This window comes from Symphalangus syndactylus, chromosome 4 (genome assembly GCF_028878055.3).
Source record: "Symphalangus syndactylus isolate Jambi chromosome 4, NHGRI_mSymSyn1-v2.1_pri, whole genome shotgun sequence".
Lineage (NCBI taxonomy): Eukaryota > Metazoa > Chordata > Mammalia > Primates > Hylobatidae > Symphalangus > Symphalangus syndactylus.
The window spans coordinates 115,937,903-115,956,506 of NC_072426.2; the positions used below are offsets into that span (position 1 = coordinate 115,937,903).

At 36.1% G+C, this 18,604-nt stretch overlaps 1 protein-coding gene across 12 annotated transcripts in view; it reads right to left on the bottom strand.

Moving 5' to 3' along the window:
• The window catches only part of INPP4B (inositol polyphosphate-4-phosphatase type II B), an 849,925-nt gene that overhangs the window by 413,295 nt on the left and 418,026 nt on the right, over positions 1-18,604 (bottom strand). For all 12 annotated transcript variants that reach the window (XM_063637640.1, XM_055276001.2, XM_063637634.1 and 9 more), the window contains 2 exons: positions 8,514-8,730; positions 6,534-6,578 (listed from right to left, as the gene is read on the bottom strand). In XM_063637640.1, the coding sequence (XP_063493710.1) occupies positions 6,534-6,578; positions 8,514-8,604 (136 nt within the window). In that variant the 5' untranslated portion in view covers positions 8,605-8,730. The remainder of the gene's footprint in view (positions 1-6,533; positions 6,579-8,513; positions 8,731-18,604) is intronic.

Sequence of the window (18,604 nt, forward strand, 5' to 3'; positions counted from 1 at the left end):
TCCTATGTGGTGAAGTAAGAGTTTTATCAATAGAATAAATGCAAAAATATATCTCTGTGCTTGGTATTCCCTTCAGCTAGCATGCCATGTAGAAGACAAAAATATTAAAGAAGATATACTAAAACCCTCCATTCTCTCACTGGAGTTTTAAAAAAGTCAGAGCTTTATAATCATTTATAGAACACAGACCAGCAAGAGAGTAGGATTGTGAACATAGAAGATAATTCATAAGTTGGGCCTCTTATGATTTTTTCTTTTAGAAAAACATATAAAACAATGCCTGATTAATAGCAATTCATAAAGTATGAATGGACCTGACATTCAGGTTAATGAAGGCCCTTGCAAGTTGTAAATGCTGTGTCTGTAAAGTGATGAGACATTTTCTTGTGCAGATTGTCAGGTGGGGCACATTTCTATACATTTTTAAATACTGAGCACAGAAAACTGATCACACGATTTTATCTTTTTTTTTCCCCTAAATGGGCTACTAAAATACAGTATCTGCATACATAAAATCCAAAATCAGTTCACATTATTTAATACATGACCTAACAGACAAAGTATTTAGAATCAGCCCTCTCCTGGACAAAGCCTTAACCACCAAAGCGGATAAGCACTCCTTATTTATAGCCACTATGATATTTGAATTAACCTACCTAAGGACCTCTTGTCATTGTACCAGGACATATTGTTGTGAAAAAACTGAATTTTAATCATTAAACTCTAGGACGGTACACATCATTTACCTGGTACAGATGTGTACTGAATTGCATATCCACATGACACTTTTTACAATCATCCACTTCCTTAGAAAAAAACCAGACCTTCTACATGTGGTGGCTTACAGAGTGAATATGAAGTTAATTTCCTATAAAAAAAAAACTTTATGTGTTTTTCATGTACTTAACCACTCTTCCCAAAGGATCAGGATGTAGATTAATCAAGAATCCTATTTGAGGAGAATACTGTTTTCATTTTCCTTCTAGAAATACAAGATGGCGGGCCTTTCTATATGTAGCTTGTATAATAAATAATTATTTATTGCGTGTCTTTTTTGTATGTTCTGAATTTGGAGCTTTCGTCTTGTTCCAAACACCAACCATCTGCTCATACAGCTCTCCTACTCTAGAATGTAATTTCCCCTTTCCTCTAATTATTCTAATCCTGTTTCCTTTCTTCAAAAATTGGCTTTAGTCTACTCCTTAGTTAGCCTCAGTGACTACTCTTTCTCATAAAATTTTTATGCAATCCCTAATATTCTTAGATTCCCTAGGAAATAGTTTAGCTGTTAACTGTTTTTTAAATGATTTCAAGAGTAGTAGTTTAATTTCTCTAATTCTATTTAGAGTTAATTAAAGGCAAAAAGTAGAATTTTACTTAAGATATGCCACTTTTCTTGTTCAGTGCATTCAGGTTATTTATTAAAAACAACGACAACACTTGATTATGAAATTTACATGCGTACATTGCAAAGACCTTACAAGATATAGAAGAGCATAACAAAGGAAATAAAAATTCTACCAACTGGTGAGAACCATGATTGAAGATATACACACCTTCCAATCTTGTTATCTTGCACACACAGACACAGATAGTTAAATAAAGGCCATATTGTGCATATTATCCTGCTTTTAAAACTTTCATATTCTTTTGTGTGATGAAATATCCTTCTGATAAATGATTTTTAATGACTGATTAATATCCTATCTTATGAATGTATGTTTCACTCTAAATATTAAATAATAACTTATATTCATCAACTCTGAGTTGAGGATGAAATACAGTGGCTTTTACTTTCTTTCATCCCTCCTGAACTTGACATAGAAGAAAAGGCAGGGAATGAGATGGTGAAACAGGAAAAAGAGGTTTAAATATGTCTAAAAATGTATGATGGATGGCCACATTCTAGATATAATTGTGATGTGTTTCTACATTACCTATTATTTATTTTTGTGATAACTTTTGCTATATTAATATAAAATTATACCAGCGAATGTAGATTTACCCATTTTAGAGAAAACCAAGAAATAAAGGCTCTGTTAAATAATTTGAATCACAGGTTACTCCTATTTTATGTGCTAGTGAAACCTATGGTGATGGAGTCAGCACATTTTAAATTTAAGAGGAAAAAATTTTTCAAAGAAAATTATTCTATACATAATACATGGATTCTTAAAATAAAACAGCTCCACAAAAGGCAAAAGATCTAACAATCGGTTGGCTTCAAATCCCATGTCTCTCCATCCTTTACTCACTAAATGTTCAGCAGCATCCAATCACCAGGCCTGATCCCATTATTCAGATAGCTGCAGCTTAGGTAAGGGTGAAAGTGAGGGGACAATACAAGAAGTATGAGAATGAGATCTCACTAGCTCAGCATCCTGCAATTGTCCTACTCTGATCTTGGGATTCCAGTAGCCCAGCAAATGGTCCTCCACTATCTTGCCATTTTCACTGTGGCTTTTTTTTACCTCGAAACCAGAACAATGTATAACTTGGTTTCATTCCTGGTCAAATCACTAACCTAATTTACTACCCTTCAATCCCAGTATTCCCATTATAAGAACTCTACTATGTGTCATTTCAATGTCTAGTATAGCTTGTCCCCTCCTACTTGGAAAGTCACCCAATTCTTAGGCTCAATATGGACAGTATCCAAATTAGTATCCATACCCTGCATAAGCACATAGAGGTCTTCTTTGAAAACTATATCTAAAGTAGTCTCTCTTTTGCCCAAGTCAAGTTCCTCTCCCCCAGATATGTTCTATCCAGTGGCCTAGTCTTTCTGTCTACATAGAACTTAACACTATCTGAATGATTTTATATACAGGCTTTCTATGCCTCTCCCAATATAATTTAGATGAATAAATGATCTGTGCTTATTAATGCTTTCACTCTAGCTTCCAAGCCCCCATTCCTATCATAATCAACCCCAAAGCTTGTTGACATGTACAAAATGTATATTTTATTGTACTCCATATCTGGTCATTTGGCTTGCATTGAGTATTAGCCATCAAGGAATTAATTTCAAGAACGTTACTTCAGAGCGTCAAGGAAAGAACACAAGGAACACATATGCAAAAATATGCATGCCATTCTTTCCTATGTATTTAATAGGTATTAGTATCTATTGTTTTGGATTTATAGTATATGTGGTGTACATATAAAAATATGAAGACATATTCTCATAAGCATTCTATTGACTCTAGACATAGTAAGTGGAGGTGAATAATTATCAGGAGAAAAACCTTAAAGTAGTTCATAGAAATGTATTTTATATACTTGTCAAGATTAGTCTTCTTTATACATTTTCCACAATTGCTTCCATAAAGAAATGTTCTTAGTTTTTAAGAAATGATCCCTATTCATAAATGTCAGCTTTATTGAAATCAAAACAATTTTATTTTTTATTTTTTTATTTTTTTATTTTTATTTTTTTTTTTTGAGACGGAGTCTCGCTCTGTCGCCCAGGCTGGAGTGCAGTGGCGCAATCTCGGCTCACTGCAAGCTCCGCCTCCCGGGTTCACGCCATTCTCCTGCCTCAGCCTCTCCGAGTAGCTGGGACTACAGGCGCCCACCACCACACCCGGCTAATTTTTTGTATTTTTAGTAGAGACGGGGTTTCACCGTGGTCTCGATCTCCTGACCTTGTGATCCGCCCGCCTCGGCCTCCCAAAGTGCTGGGATTACAAGCGTGAGCCACCGCGCCCGGCCAAAACAATTTTATTAAACCATAAACAAACTCAGTGTTCTCTTAGGTTTTTAATTCTTTCTTTCTTTGTGAAAATAAAAAGAGAATTGATACACTCAAAGAAACAAAATATGAAGAAACAGAGTTGCAGCTGTAGGGGTGAATTATTTAATTTAAATGCAGTCAACCATTAGAAATACAGTTAACAATGGACAAGAGATACTCAGTTTTTCAGTACATGCTTATCTAGTGCTCAAGACACTTTTAGCCAATTAGCTTGCTCAATTGACTAAGTACCTCCTACCTTACTTATTTGAATAAGTAAGGAACTTCGGCAGAGGAATTCAATAAGCAGAAGAACTTCAGCAAGACATAATTATCATATAGCAGCACACAAACAAAGCAGACACAAATCCTTGATGGAAAATAACTTATACAAAGCAATATGGCACCTAGCAAATTAATCGGTGTGGCTGTTTTCCTAATTTAAAAAGCAAGGCCATTGAAATTCCTAAATAATTTGAATACTTTGGTCAAGAGTAGAGAATCAAATATCAAAGATTTAGTTAAAATTAGATGAAAAAGGCCTCTTCCTTACTGAATTTCTTTTTCCTAGAATTTGTTCTTGTTTTACTTCTGATTAAATAAATATGCACACCCTTAAACATGATAAAAATATTTAAGAAGCTATTATTCTTTCATTGGGAAATGAATAGAAGTTACTCATACAATAATAGGTGACGTCGGAGGATTTGTGGAATTAAAAAATCTCAAAGAAAAAAATGACAAAAATGGACAGTAAAGCATCCAAGGGTTTATCTGTAATACCCTTGAAAGAGTAGTTTTTAAAAAATTCTTCAAGAAATGGTGTAGTTGAAGATCTTAAAGTGCTAAGGAACCTAACAGTTTGAGAACTGTGTCTTCTAGGATCAACAACACAGTTCCATGATGACTTGAAATAGTATTTTTTTAGTAAACTTGTGTTCACTCATCAAGCATTTCTTGCCATTTGACAAGATAAAATTATCTGTTGTTCTTTCTTAGTATATTTTAAAAATAAATATAAAAAAGAAATTGAAATTTTTTATACTGGAAGAACATTATTATGAATAAATTCTTGCAGCTGCTAATCTCTTAATTCTTGATTCAAAACCGGAAATATAAGTGATGATGGTGTTGTTACTGAAATTTACTTGGCTTTCTAAACAAACAGCAGAGTTAGGTCTTTGAACAAGATAGATTCTCTTAATTGCACTAGAAGACAGGTATTTGGTTCAGGTATGACATTTCTTGAAGGCTGGCCACCACATTTGCCTGACAATTGCCACCCTAATTGCTTCTGCTCCTTCAGATTCCCTCTTTCTCCAGCAGGCAAACAAGAAAGCTTTATTTGTGCTTGGAAATAAATCAAATCACTCTAATGAAACTTCATTTTTCAGAAGTACTGTCAAAAAGGTAAAAAGTGAGTTTCTTCTCTTAAAAATGAAAGATGGATGGATGAAAGCTCAAGTTGTATGAGTGAAGAGTGCCTAGCCTTTCTTTTGCTCTTCAGCTCCATTTCCCAAAACACATTCTTTTTATATCTGATACAATCTGAAAACTCTCTAGAGAGAGAGGGAGAAAAAAAAATAGCCTAATTTTTGATACTATATAATTTTCTTGAGTTTTTCACATTTCTGCCTGTTTCTGAATATCTGGAAAAATTTAAAAATCTTTAATATTTAATTTATAGCACATTTTTAGCTATATTTGTAAAAACGGATATTCAAAAAATGAATTACATACCATTATGGTCTCAATAAGTCATATTTTAAAATAAAATATTTTTAGCAAAAAATATAAATTTAAAACATAATAAAAATGCATGTTCCTAAAATACTTAGAAATTCCAACCACTAAAACCCAGTATAGAGTATGTATATATCTCAATTTGCTCCCAAAACTTTAGAAAATATATATATTAATATGTAAAGATTTTGATATTATAATACTATATGTGGTCTCTGTATATGAAATTCAATATGTGCATGTATTAGTCTATAAAACTTAGTTTAAAATAAAATGTAAAAATACTACTGTCTTTCTGAAATATTTCGGAACCATGACAGGAAAAAAAAAATTCCAGTCTATATAGTTTATATGAACCACATTTTTACCTTAAGTACCTCTTTGTAGCTAATTTCCTAATGGTATTTTTGCAGTCATACTTAATTCATATATAAAGTAGTTTCCACTCATTAGTTAAGTAGTGGACTGGTCTCAGAATGCACACTTTTAATTCATCCTTGGACAAAGTTACAAACTTTTACATGGGACAATATTTAGAGTTGCTTAAACAAGTCAAAGCTTGATTGAAAGTTAAGTTCTCAAATGTCACTGGCATTTTCACAAAAATCAATATGGAAGAGTCAGAGAATGTTCTTGAATACGAGAGAAATGGGCAAGAATCCTGGAAATGCCATAAATAACACAAAGAGAAATTATAGGTGGCCAGTCTCCAGCCCAGGCATAGAAAATTAGACAAACAGAGTTGCAGGAATGCTGGTTAGCAACAAAATGCAGTCACTATGTTAGAATGAGTGCTGGGCATGGAATGTACGATCGATCAGTAGACCTGGTTGAGAGGCAAAACTATCACCACTGAACCCTGTATCCTTGGGCAGCAAGTTAATTCCTATAAATTTGGAGAAGATAACAACTACCTTATAGAACAATTTTAAAAATAGCACAATGTTCATAAAAATTTGTCAAATATGTATTGATGTAAGCAACCTACCTACACTTTGCAAACTACTACACAAATTCTTATATTTATTGATATAAATAAGATGGAATTTCTTACCAAGGATGAATTCCAATTGCGGTTCATTTGGAGTCTTCTGGATACCTATAAATAATAGGTGCAAATTCAGATTTTTAAAAAATTGAATTATCAAGAATATGTCAATATATATTACTATGCTTAATCGTGACCAGAATGAAAAAATACAATATTTGGCAGAATGAATAAACTTGGTTTATCAGGGTTATAAATAATCAGTTCTCAGGGCAGGGCATAATATTTGTTGCAGAACTAGATGTGACTTAAGATTTGATTGGTCATTTTATCTGTATGGTTATAAAGAAACCAAGAAATAAGCCATGACAAACATAAAACATATTTTACAACTGTGTTTACCTCTTTTGGATGCAATGTAGACGGAAGTGGATCCTTCATAAAGAACCCCCTTACCAAAATACTCTCTTAAATGGATTTTTTCCAAGCCACTCTAACCTGCTGTAAACAGTAAATCAATAACAAAAGAGATATCTTCAGCTAGGTTATGATGGACATTGTAGTGCTGGTTATTCTGCTAATTTATTAATAGCTCAAAGCAATATTTTGTAAACTGTTTCCATTCCTTTGGTCAGCAATGTTTAAAAAATATAACAAGATGGCTAAATAATTTAAGATGAACTAGGAGGGAAAGTGAGTCTGGGGACAAAGGTACAGAAATGGAACCATCTAATGGCTAGAAGGTAGAGTGATCAGATTATGGGAAGTGATATGGGTAGATGCCTAAAGACCACACACAGTGTAGGAGCTTCCTAAACAAGAGTGGATGACTGGATGTATGAACGGGACGCCATTTGTTACAACTCAAGGGTGGCCAAAGAAGCAAAACTAACATGTATGGAAAAGTAAACTATTTGGCAATAAATGAAAGAATATTATCCAAATCCTTTCCTTGCTTATTTTTGCTGGTGCATTCATCAGATACTATTTAAATTTACTGGCATTTGGTCACTAATATATTTTAAGAATCACCTTTTTGTATAAAAATTAACTGCTTTTTATTCACATTTATTATTTATTTTTGCACAGTAACTGTATTTTTTTTTCTCCTGCTGACATTTAGCAATTGCTTTGGTTAACAATTTTAGATTTTTCAAGAGAGGTTAAAGTGAAAATCATTAGGTAGGTTTTTGTGAACTTGAAATGTCTGGGTATTTTTAAAAGGTCATTAACAATCAACTCTGCTTTAAACATTGACAACCAGATTTCTCAAAAATGCATCCAACCAATACAATTTTCTAAAGATTAGCTTTATAATATAAATTAAAAGAGAAGGTTAGGCATATATTTGCCAGTGTTAAATAATTGGACTACAGGAATCTTCTGAAAAGAAAAGAAAAAGGCATAATTCATGCTAAACAATAAAACCCAAACCCTAGAATTTTAAATATAAAAGAAAACATACAATTCTTCCAATGATTTTAATTACTTGAGTAATACAAAACCAATTTTAATGTTCACATACAAACTTGGCCAAATCTCCACTGGCTCTATATTTGTGGCCTCGTGCTCTCTGGTATGGCAGTGACAGTCTAAATTTCTAGTGTAACCATTTTTTTCTTAATGCTTTTAACTTAATTACCATTTGGGTTTAAAGAGAGAATTTCTACAGTATAAAAAATATTCCCATACAAGATTATATAAATACCAATAGAAGTTATTCTTAGAAAGTATTAGTGTCTAGAAGCTATACTTAAAAAGTATTTATTAGGCTCTTAATATATATTCAAGAGCTTTGATCTTGTTATTCGATATTTAACGATTTCATGGACTATCTATCTTACCCAAGATAGAAAATGAGAGGCATATCATACACTCATGCCACCAAGGTAAATAGTGCAACGGAAAAATATTTTGGTAATTTCATGCCATTTGTTAGAACCGAAGTTCCTATGAATCTATGAATGCATATATGTATGTGTATGTTTCATCGACCCAATTTGCATCTTTAGATGCAAAAACAGGGAGGGATACACACATACTTACTTGTGAACTGACAGTCCCCGGGATCATTGGCCTGGGCTGTAGGAAGAAAGTGCTGCCCTTCTTCTGATGCCCCTTCCTCTTTGATTTCCATGATCAACCTTCACAGTTTTAAAATTTTCCAAATTTTCTTGTCCAAATGTCACTTCTAGTGATTTCTGGTTTAATGTAGATGTATCTTCACACTAAAGATCTGATATCCCACTCTGAAATTCTGTACCTAGGAAATATCAAAAGTTATAACTTCAGTCATATTGGAGTTCAGTATAAAGCTAAAAATTAAAGGTAGGTAGAGACTGCAACTACATTCAAATAAAATTTCTTCCTGCCTACTCCACTCATACTTTCAGAACCATTCCACACAGTTAATGCATCATAAAGTCTAGGTTTAATAGATATTCTCAAAGCAATTATTACATAGTCATATGAAAGATTTCTAAAACATGAAAGGTATATTATTTCTCTTCTAGTTCATTCTGTAAGACAGTGGATAGCTATAGGCGCTGCTAACTCAGTATAAAACCTAATTTAGCAGCAAGAGCATGTAGCATCTTGTCAAGACATTACCATGTTTTGGCAAGGTGAATATTACTATCGTTCTTTCCATTAGAATTGCCCTTTATGCTCATCTCTCCATCCACCCTTCTTAGAACATTATTACTGACCACATAAAAAATAATTTGGCATGACATTCTTCTTCCAAGATGAGCCAACAGGTTGTACAGGAGAGTTTCCAAACTCATTATTATCCATGGAGTCTTTTGCTACTCTACTTGACAAGGGTGTAATTGTTTAATGATCATGGTATATGCTGAAAAGAATGAATCATTCTTCTAAAAAGCTAAAGCTCAAGGGGAAATTAAAGCAATAGAAAATTGATGAAAATTAGCATGGGGAAAGAAAGACTCTCCAAGAATTTAATACCCTGTCATACAGACAGCCTCAAATACTTACAAATTCATTTTGATATTTAACATGATATATATGACCAAGAATAAATTTTTTAAAAAATCAATGTCGTTTTAAATCAAGTTACCAGCTGAATTAAAATGTATAAAAATATTTAAATGTCTGCCCAGTGCCATTTAATGAGATAGCAGTAATTGAGTTTGGTTTAGAATATTAATAAGGTCTCAAACTTCACAAACCAACAGCCTCACTCTTTGCAGTTCTTGGTAAAGTGGCTTCATTTATAATTCAGCTCTAGTTTTAAAAAAATCTGGCAAATTAAATTCAAAAACCTTCTTGAATTTTTAGAAAATAGTATAATAAAATTATGGATAAATACATATTGGCTTCTAAGGATACAATCAAGAATATTTCTGGGGGTAGAAGGCTATTGCACCATCAATTAGACCAAATCCATCGATTTGAAAATTATGTTTTGAATTAATAATAAAGCTTGAACAATGATCATGCTTCCTAATTTTTTTTACCATTAAATTTACAAGTCTTTTCTGATAAGAACACACACATTCATAGCACCACGTTCTCCCAAAGACCTATGACAAATGCTAATAGTGAGATATCACCACTATCACCACTGATACATGACCCAGAGAGTAATGTAGCAGACTGCAAGGCATGTGTGACTTGGACATGAGGTCTATATAATTTGTTAACTTCACTATTTTTCTTGACCAAAGACTACACCCACAATCCTGATCGGTCATCTTCAAATGTGAAAAGGAGGCAGTATGGTGAATCCTAGCAAAATAACACCTCAGCACACTATCGGTGAATAATTAATGAAATAAATATCTAACTCTGTTTATCGGTATATGCACACTTGTATAATTTGAGGATGGGAGGAGAAGACTGATGTAAGATGCCTACAAAGGCTCATTAATATGGTCCCATTTTAAGCATACTACCCATGCAAAACTAATTCTCTAAGTGAAAATAAATTCAATTTTAGAGAGAATGAAGTTAAATATACAAAACAAGAATTATGAGATAACCTCTTGACATTCTGTTTATTTTCACTGAGGACAAACTGAAGATTTGGTACTTGTTATCCAAGCACACACTTCAGAAGGAATTAGTCACAAAGCTCAAGAAAGTAACTGCATTTTTAGCTGTTAAATAGAGCATTTACCTATGGTTATGATAACATACAACAGTTTATTTTCTGTGCATACTTGCAAAATTGTTTCCACAATAATAGATTGTGGTTGTTGTATACCACAAACATATTTAAAAGAGATAGCTTTTAAGCATATTTCTACTCAGGTCAGTTCTCACATCTTTTACCTTACTCAGAAGAGGTACAAGCTGAATGGTCATCATACTCAGAAAATACTCTTGGTTCTCTCACCCTCCCCCAGGGACAAAAGATGATTGGTAGTTACAGTTCAGTTATATTTAATTGAACGATATTTCTCACTGACCACTACAATAACAGATATTTGTTAATATTTTGTACACTCACATTATAAAGGGAAATCTGACAGACACATAAAATCATACAAGAAGGTTATTATTAATTAGGAAGACAAGACTAACAACACACACGGAAAAATTGGAGACATTACATAATGAAGGGGCAAATGTGATGTGCTCAGCATTAGTACAGTGCTGTTCACTCACTAGTGATAGGTAAATCAAATAGCATCTTTGTGTCAAGATAATGTTCTGGTGGCAGATTGCAGGTACAGGAGATTGGTGTTAAGGAGAATGCCCTTAGTTGTTATGGTTTCTTTTTAATTGCGTATTTCAGGGACAGTGTCATATACCAGAGTTCTCATCAAATTTGAGATTTTTTTAAAAAAGGAAATGGAGATTAAAAGAAATAAGATAAAGGGATTAAAATAAAAAGTACAGAAGACGAAAGGAGCAAAAAGAGGTGTCAGATTTCTTAGTGATTACATGCAAAAAATTGTAATGAGCGCAATCACTTTGCAAATATTAAATAATGCAACTTATTTATAAAAGTCTTTACCTCACAATCATCTATAGAGACTGAGACATGATATTTTTTAGTCCAGAGTAAAAAATGGCAAAACAAGTTTGAGGAAACAAGATGTGCTAAACCCTTTACCTCTCATTTAGTGAACTACGGTGATGTACCTGGATGGTCAAATTCCAAAATTTTTACATAATGAGCTGAAGACACTCCTGAAATCCATGAAGTTGGAATCAGTGGTAGACAAAGACAGGTGAGGGAGACCGAGTCAGGGTTCAGGGAGTGGTGCTCCTCTCTAGGACTTTAAATCCCAGAAGGGAAGAGAACTCACTGGTGGATGGCAAGTGGATGTCCTGTCTCCATTGCAAATATAGGAGGAGTTCTTTCAGGTTGTCCCTGTGGAAACATTGAACTTTCTACTGGGAGTGGAAGAGAGCCCATCAAGTAGATGGGCAGAGGGACAGGGCCTCAGTTTAAACCCAGCGTTTCCCTCTGCTCCTCTCACTCATGGATGAGCCTGAAAAAAGACTACTGGCTCTCAAAGTGTGGATAAAAAGGAAGCTGAGCTGAGACCCAGCACATGTCTCTGATAAAAGGGATACGGTGACACTGCAGCAGAGGTTATAGTGTTGGCTTTCTAGGCCAAGAAGCAGATAGAGGATATGGCCAAAACTTAGTAGGTTTTCTCTGCCATCTAGAGAAAAGATGAGGCCTAGTTAGTCAGAAAGCATGAGAGAGGACAATCTATGTAGCAAGGGTATCCGATCTTTTGGCTTCTCTGGGCCACATTGGAAGAAAAAGAATTGTCTTGGGCCACACATAAAATGCACTACCAGATAGCTGATAAACTAGGAAAAAAAAACAGCAAAAAAAAGCATAATGTTTTAAGAAGGTTTACAAATTTGTGTTGGGCCACATTCAAAGCAATCCTGGGGCCGCAGGTTGGACGAGCTTAGGCTACAGGTTACTCCAGCCAGATGGGGGAGCAGTGACTGGGCCAGGATTGCTGTGTCTCAATGGACAAAAGCAAGTATCCACCCCGTAACAGCATGAGACCAATGAGTTCCATTTGTCCCATGCCACATGGTCATGTGAGACCCTTTTTCTCACACAAGTGGCACTATCTTAGGAAAAGGAGCAGGGAAAAGGGGAGTTAGCATAAAGATACTTAAACACAAGTGTTTTCAACAGTAGTGGATAGAAAGTTAAAAACTTTTATTCATTTAGTTTTGTTTTGTTTTGTGCTGTCACTTAGTGAGTGCTTATCATGACCAAAATATGAAGGAAAAAAAAGTCCTTTCAATAAGAATGAAACTTGCCATTCCTACCACAAATTTAATTTTTTCTAGTTAAAATCATTCTTAATGAAATGTTTAAAAAATCCCTACATAGTTATCCCTTTAAGATAAAAAAAAGTACAGGAATTTATTTGAGGGGGACGGGGCCAAGACAGCCAACTAGAAGCAGTGGTCATCAGAGGCTTTCATCTAAAAGAAGCAAAAGAGCATACAAATCCTGCACCAGCAACCGAGGTATCCAGTTCTGTCATCAGGACTGGTAGATGGCTGGCATGACCCAGAGAGTAAAAGGAAAAGCACTGTGGTGTGGCTGCCCACTTGAGAGCTATACAGGGCAGGGGAGCCCCCATACCCAGAAAAGGGAGGCAGGAAGGAACTGTGCTATCCAGCCTGGGGAACCTTGCTTTTTCCAAGGAACTGTGCAACCCATAGATCGGAAGATCCCACTCATGAACCCATGTCTCTGGGGCCTAGGGTCCCAACCACGGAGCCATGCAGATTCTCAACAGCCACTTGGCTGGAATCCACCTAAGTCAGCCAAGTTTCTGGGGGGAGGAGCAGCTTCATCACTGCTGCTGTTGCTTGCTGTCTAAGCCTTATGAGCTCCTTGGGGGAGGGACAGAAGGCAACATTGCAGCTGCTAGCTACTTAATACACTAAGCTCCCAGTGGAGAAGGGTGGCAGCCATCACTAAAGCTCCAGGCCACACTTTTCCCCTGCTGAAGCCAGGGAGGCTGGAGGACTGGGTCCCAAGAGGTATTCCCCACAGCCCAGCACACCGGCTGTGGCAGACTACAGCCAGATTGCCTCTTCAAGCCAGACACTGACCCATCCCTCCTCACTGGGCGAGGCCTCCCTACAGGAACTCCAACAACTCCAGCCAGGGGCTCAGGGACAGAACTCTGATCTCCCTGGGCCTGAGCCCCTAGAGAAAGGGGTGGCAATAGTCTCTGTGAACCAGCAGACTGAGTCTTTCCTCCTGCTAGCTCAGTAGAATCCAGGCAGCCCAGAAGAGCAGGTTTCCCTCCAGCACAGCACACCCCCTCCACCACAGGTCAGCAAAAGTGCTTTGTTAAATGGGTCCTGCTTCCCATGCCACCCAACTGGGTGAGACCCCCCACAAGGGTCATCAGACACCCTATACAGGAGCATTCCTACTAGCATCAGATCGGTGCCTCTTGAGGTCAGAGACACCAGAGGAAGGAGCAGGCACCCATCTTTTCTGTTCTCCAGCCTCCTCGAGTGACATCTCCAGGTGCGGGAGCAAACCAGATGAATAGGGCCTGAGTGAACCTCCAGCAAACCACAGCAGCCCTACAGAAGAGGCCCCTGACTAGTGAAAAACAAACAAAGCAACAACAGCATCAACAAAAATGTCCCCACAAAAACCTCATCCAAGGCTCAGCAGCCTCAAAGATTGAAACTAGACAAACTCATGAGGAAGAGAAAGAATCAATTAAAAAAAAAAAAAGATGAAAACCCCAAAGGCCAGAGTGCCTCTTCTCCTCCAAATGATAGCAACACCTCTCCAACAAGGACACAGAACGGGATGCAGGATGAAGTGGATAAATTGACAGAAGTAGGCTTCAGAAGGTGGGTAACAACAAATTTTGCTGAGGTAAAGAAGAATGTTCTAACCCAAGGCAAAGAAGCTAAGAACCATGATAAAATGTTACAGGAGCTGCTAACTAGAATAAACAGTTTAAAGAGGAACATAAATGACCTGGAGCTGAAAAACACAGCACAAGAACTTTGTGAAGCATACACAAGTATCCATAGCCACATAAATCAAGCAGAAGAAATAATTTCAGAGATGGAAGACTCTCTTGCTAAAATAAGGTAGGCAGACGAGACTAGAGAAAAAAAGAATGAAAAGGAACCAACACAATCTTCGAGAAATATGGAACAAAATCTTCAAGAAATATGAGACTATGTAAAAAGACTGAACCTACAACTGATTGGAGTACTTGAAAGAGACAAGGAGAGTGGAACCAAGTTGAAAACTTCCCCAACCTAGCAAGACAGGCTAACATTCAAATTCAAGAAATACAAAGAACCCCACTAAGATACTCCATTAGAAGATCAGCCCCAAGACACAGAATCACCATATTCTCCAAGGTCGACATGAAGGAAAAAATATTAAGGGCAGCCAGAAAGAAAGGCCAGGTCACCTGCAAAAGGAAGCCCACCAGACTAACAGCACATCTCTCAGAAGAAACCCTACAAGCCAGAAGAGACTAGGGGGCAATATTCAACATTCTTAAAGAAAAGAATTTTCAACCCAGAATTTCATATCTGGCCAAACTAAGCTTCATAAGCTTAGTTTAATGATAAAGGGGATATCACCACTGATCCCACAGAAATACAAACTACCATCAGAAAATACTATAAACACCTCTATGCAAATAAACTAGAAAATCTGGAAGAAATGGATAAATTTCTGGACACATACACCTTCCCAAGACTAAACTAGGAAGAAGTCGAATCCCTGAATAGATCAATAACAAGTTCTGACATTGAGGCAGTAATGAATAGCCTAGCAACCAAAAAAAGCCCAGGATCAGATGGATTCACAGCTGAATTCTACCAGAGGTAAAAAGAGGAGCTGGTACCATTCTTTCTATAGCTATTTTAAATAATTGAAAAAAGAAGGATCTCTTTAAGGAGAACTATAAACCACTGCTCAAGGAAATACAGGGGGACAGAAACAAATGGAAAAATATTCCATGCTCATGGATAGGAAGAATCAGTATTGTGAAAAAGGCCATATTGTGCAAAGTAATTTGTAGATTCAATGCTATTCCCATCAAACTACCATTGACATTCTTCACAGAATTAGAAAAAAAACTACTTTAAAATTCATATGGAATCAAAAAAGAGCCTGTATAACAAATACAATCCTAAGCAAAAGAACATAGCTAGAGGCATCATGTTACCTGACTTCAAACTATACTACAAGGCTATAGTAACCAAAACAGCATGGTACTGTTACCAAAACCGACAAATATACCAATGGAATATAAGAGAGACCTCAGAAACAAGACCACACATCTACAAACATCTGATCTTTGACTACTCTGACAAAAACAAGCAGTGGAGAAAAGATTCCCTATTTAATAAATGGTGCTCGAAAAACTGGCTAGCCATATGCAGAAAACTGAAACTGGACCCCTTCCTTACACTTTATACAAAAATTAACTCAAGATGGTTTAAAGAGTTAAATGTAAAACCAAAAACCATAAGAATCCTAGAAGAAAACCTAGGAAATAGCACTCAGGACATAGGCATGGGCAAAGATTTTATGATGAAATTGCCAAAACAATTGCAACAAAAGCAAAATTGACAAATAAAATCTAATTAAAGAGCTTCTGCACAGCAAAACAACAACAAAACTATAATCAGAGATAATAGGCAACCTACAGAATGGGAGAAAATTTTTGCAATCTACCCATCTGACAAAGGCCTAATTTTCAGAATTTACAAGGAACTTAGACAAATTTACAAGAAATCAACAAAGAACCCCATCAACACATTAAATGCCTTCTATATGTAAAGATGTTTGGCAGCCTAAAACAATTATTTATAAATTTCTTGTGAATAAATCACAGACATAAAATCTATAGAGGAGTTAAACATTTAGGGAATGTATACTGTGGGACCATGGGGTGCACCACTCAGATGTGCCATCAAGAGACCTGCTGTGAGAAATATGGGTGTCTGAGCCTCGAGCCTCCATGTCTGCAGAGTACTCCAAGGTCCTCAGGGAGGCCTCCTAGATCGCTCCCAGTGCCTACACGTGGCAGAAGTATTATAGCCAGGCCATTTCTGCCTGATGCGGCATTTTGCTAACAAGCAATCTTTGTTCTGGGGCTCCCCATCAGCTTGGCCAAGACTTTCTTAAAACTGTACGATAGTCTGAGGCTCTTCCTGTGGTAATTCTCCCCCTTCCGTCTCTGTGCAGAAGTGTCATACAGGTGTATTACATTCTGAAGATTTTCCCACCCTGCTCTCTCACCTTTATCCTTCTCAAGTGTCCTCCCAATAAATCTTTTGCATGTCTCATTTCAACTTGGCATCTGTTTTTGAAAGACCCAAACTGACACAAACACTTAGTAAACACTATTATGGGAATATGTTCCCTCTTTCATGGATTCTTTCACATTTTATTAATTTATGTATCTATCTATATGTGTGTGTATTTATTTGGGCTGATTCTTGACAGAACAGAAATTCTGAGATATGAACAAAAGAATGCACAAACTCAAGAGTTTAATCAATTTTTCCTCCTATGAAGCAGCATACAAGTAAGAAAGAAACTCTCTAATGTTGGTATTCCTATTTAAAACTCTCTCTGAGCCAATTATGGAGTTGAGTTGATGACAACCTATGATATCAAATATGCAGAAGAAACAGGTCACATTACACCCAATGGCTTTCTACATTCCATTCTATCATCCTCAAATGCATTCCTAATTGACATACCTTCAAATTCTATGGGCCAAGTTTAAGTGCCACCTCGTCCATGATGGCTTCTCTTTCTTCATCTGAAAGCAATACGATGCTCTCCTAAGTTCGCCTAGTAACTTATCTCACATAATTTATTACTGTTTATTTTCTACTTTATATATATACATTTTTTCCTCTGCTTTTTAATAAAATAACTGTCAGAACGTAAATTTGTTTCTCTTCTTTATTTCCCCATAGCAACAAGATTGATTCCAATAAACACTAGATAAATCTATTCATCCATTTATTGTATAAACAAACATTTATTAAGAAGTCACCATGTGCAAGGCACTGAGCGCACAGAAATAAATACCTTAGGATCGGCCTTTAAAAGAATTCAGTCTTAGTAGGAGGAAATCAAGTGAATAGTTACAGTGGAATGTGATAACTGCCATGAAAGGGATATTATCAGAGTATAGGGCAGAAGGAAAGAGCACCAAATAAGGGCTCAAATAAATCCAGGATGACTGCATGGAAGAGGCTCCAGGAAGTGAACTACGTGAAGGGGAGAGTCCCAGCAATTCCAGGCCAATGGAGCAACAGGAATGAAAGATGTGGGAAAATAAGAATACGACGAGTCAGAGAACTGCAAATAGTTCAGTTTGGCTAAATCCAAGATGTTGGTTTTCCTAATGTTTTTTATCCTGTCAATGAAATTTTTTCATATGAAATATAATGGCTTATATGTAAAACAGATAAAAGCAGAGCTGCTCTGTTTGGGGTGGGCTGGGAAATACAAGCCCTATTAACCCCCTGCCCATTATTCGCTCCTTGCCCTCGCTTTTTCTCTCCTTGCCCTCGCTTTTTCTCTCATAGAGCTTTAAAAATACATTCGTAGAACTCAATTTGAAAACTTTGAGTCCCCTTCTTTTTTAAAATAAATACATTTTATTGTGTATATTTAAGATATGCACATGATGTTATTAGATACACATATATGACAAAATAGTTACTATGGTGGAACAAATTAACATATTCATCATCTTATACATTTACCTATTTTGGCCCCTGTGGCAAGAGCAGCTATAATCTACTCATTTAGCAAAAACGCTGAATAAAATACTATTATTAACCACGGTCCTCATGTTGTCCATTAGATTTGTGTGTGTATGGTGGTGGTTATTCCTTATCTGAAATGAGAATTGCTTCCAGAGAAAAACTAGCAAGATAAGCGGAGATCAGAGAAAAAGCTTGAAGGCCAGGCTAGAGAGAATAAGCTTAATTATGAGAGCAGAAAGAAGCCACATTAGATATACTCAAGCAAGAGAGTGACATGATCATACATGAATTTTAGAAAGTCCACTAGAGTGTCAAAGTAAAGACTGTACTGAAAGGTGGTAGCTTGATAAGAAAAGCAACCTATTTAGAGGTTAATATTCAAGGAA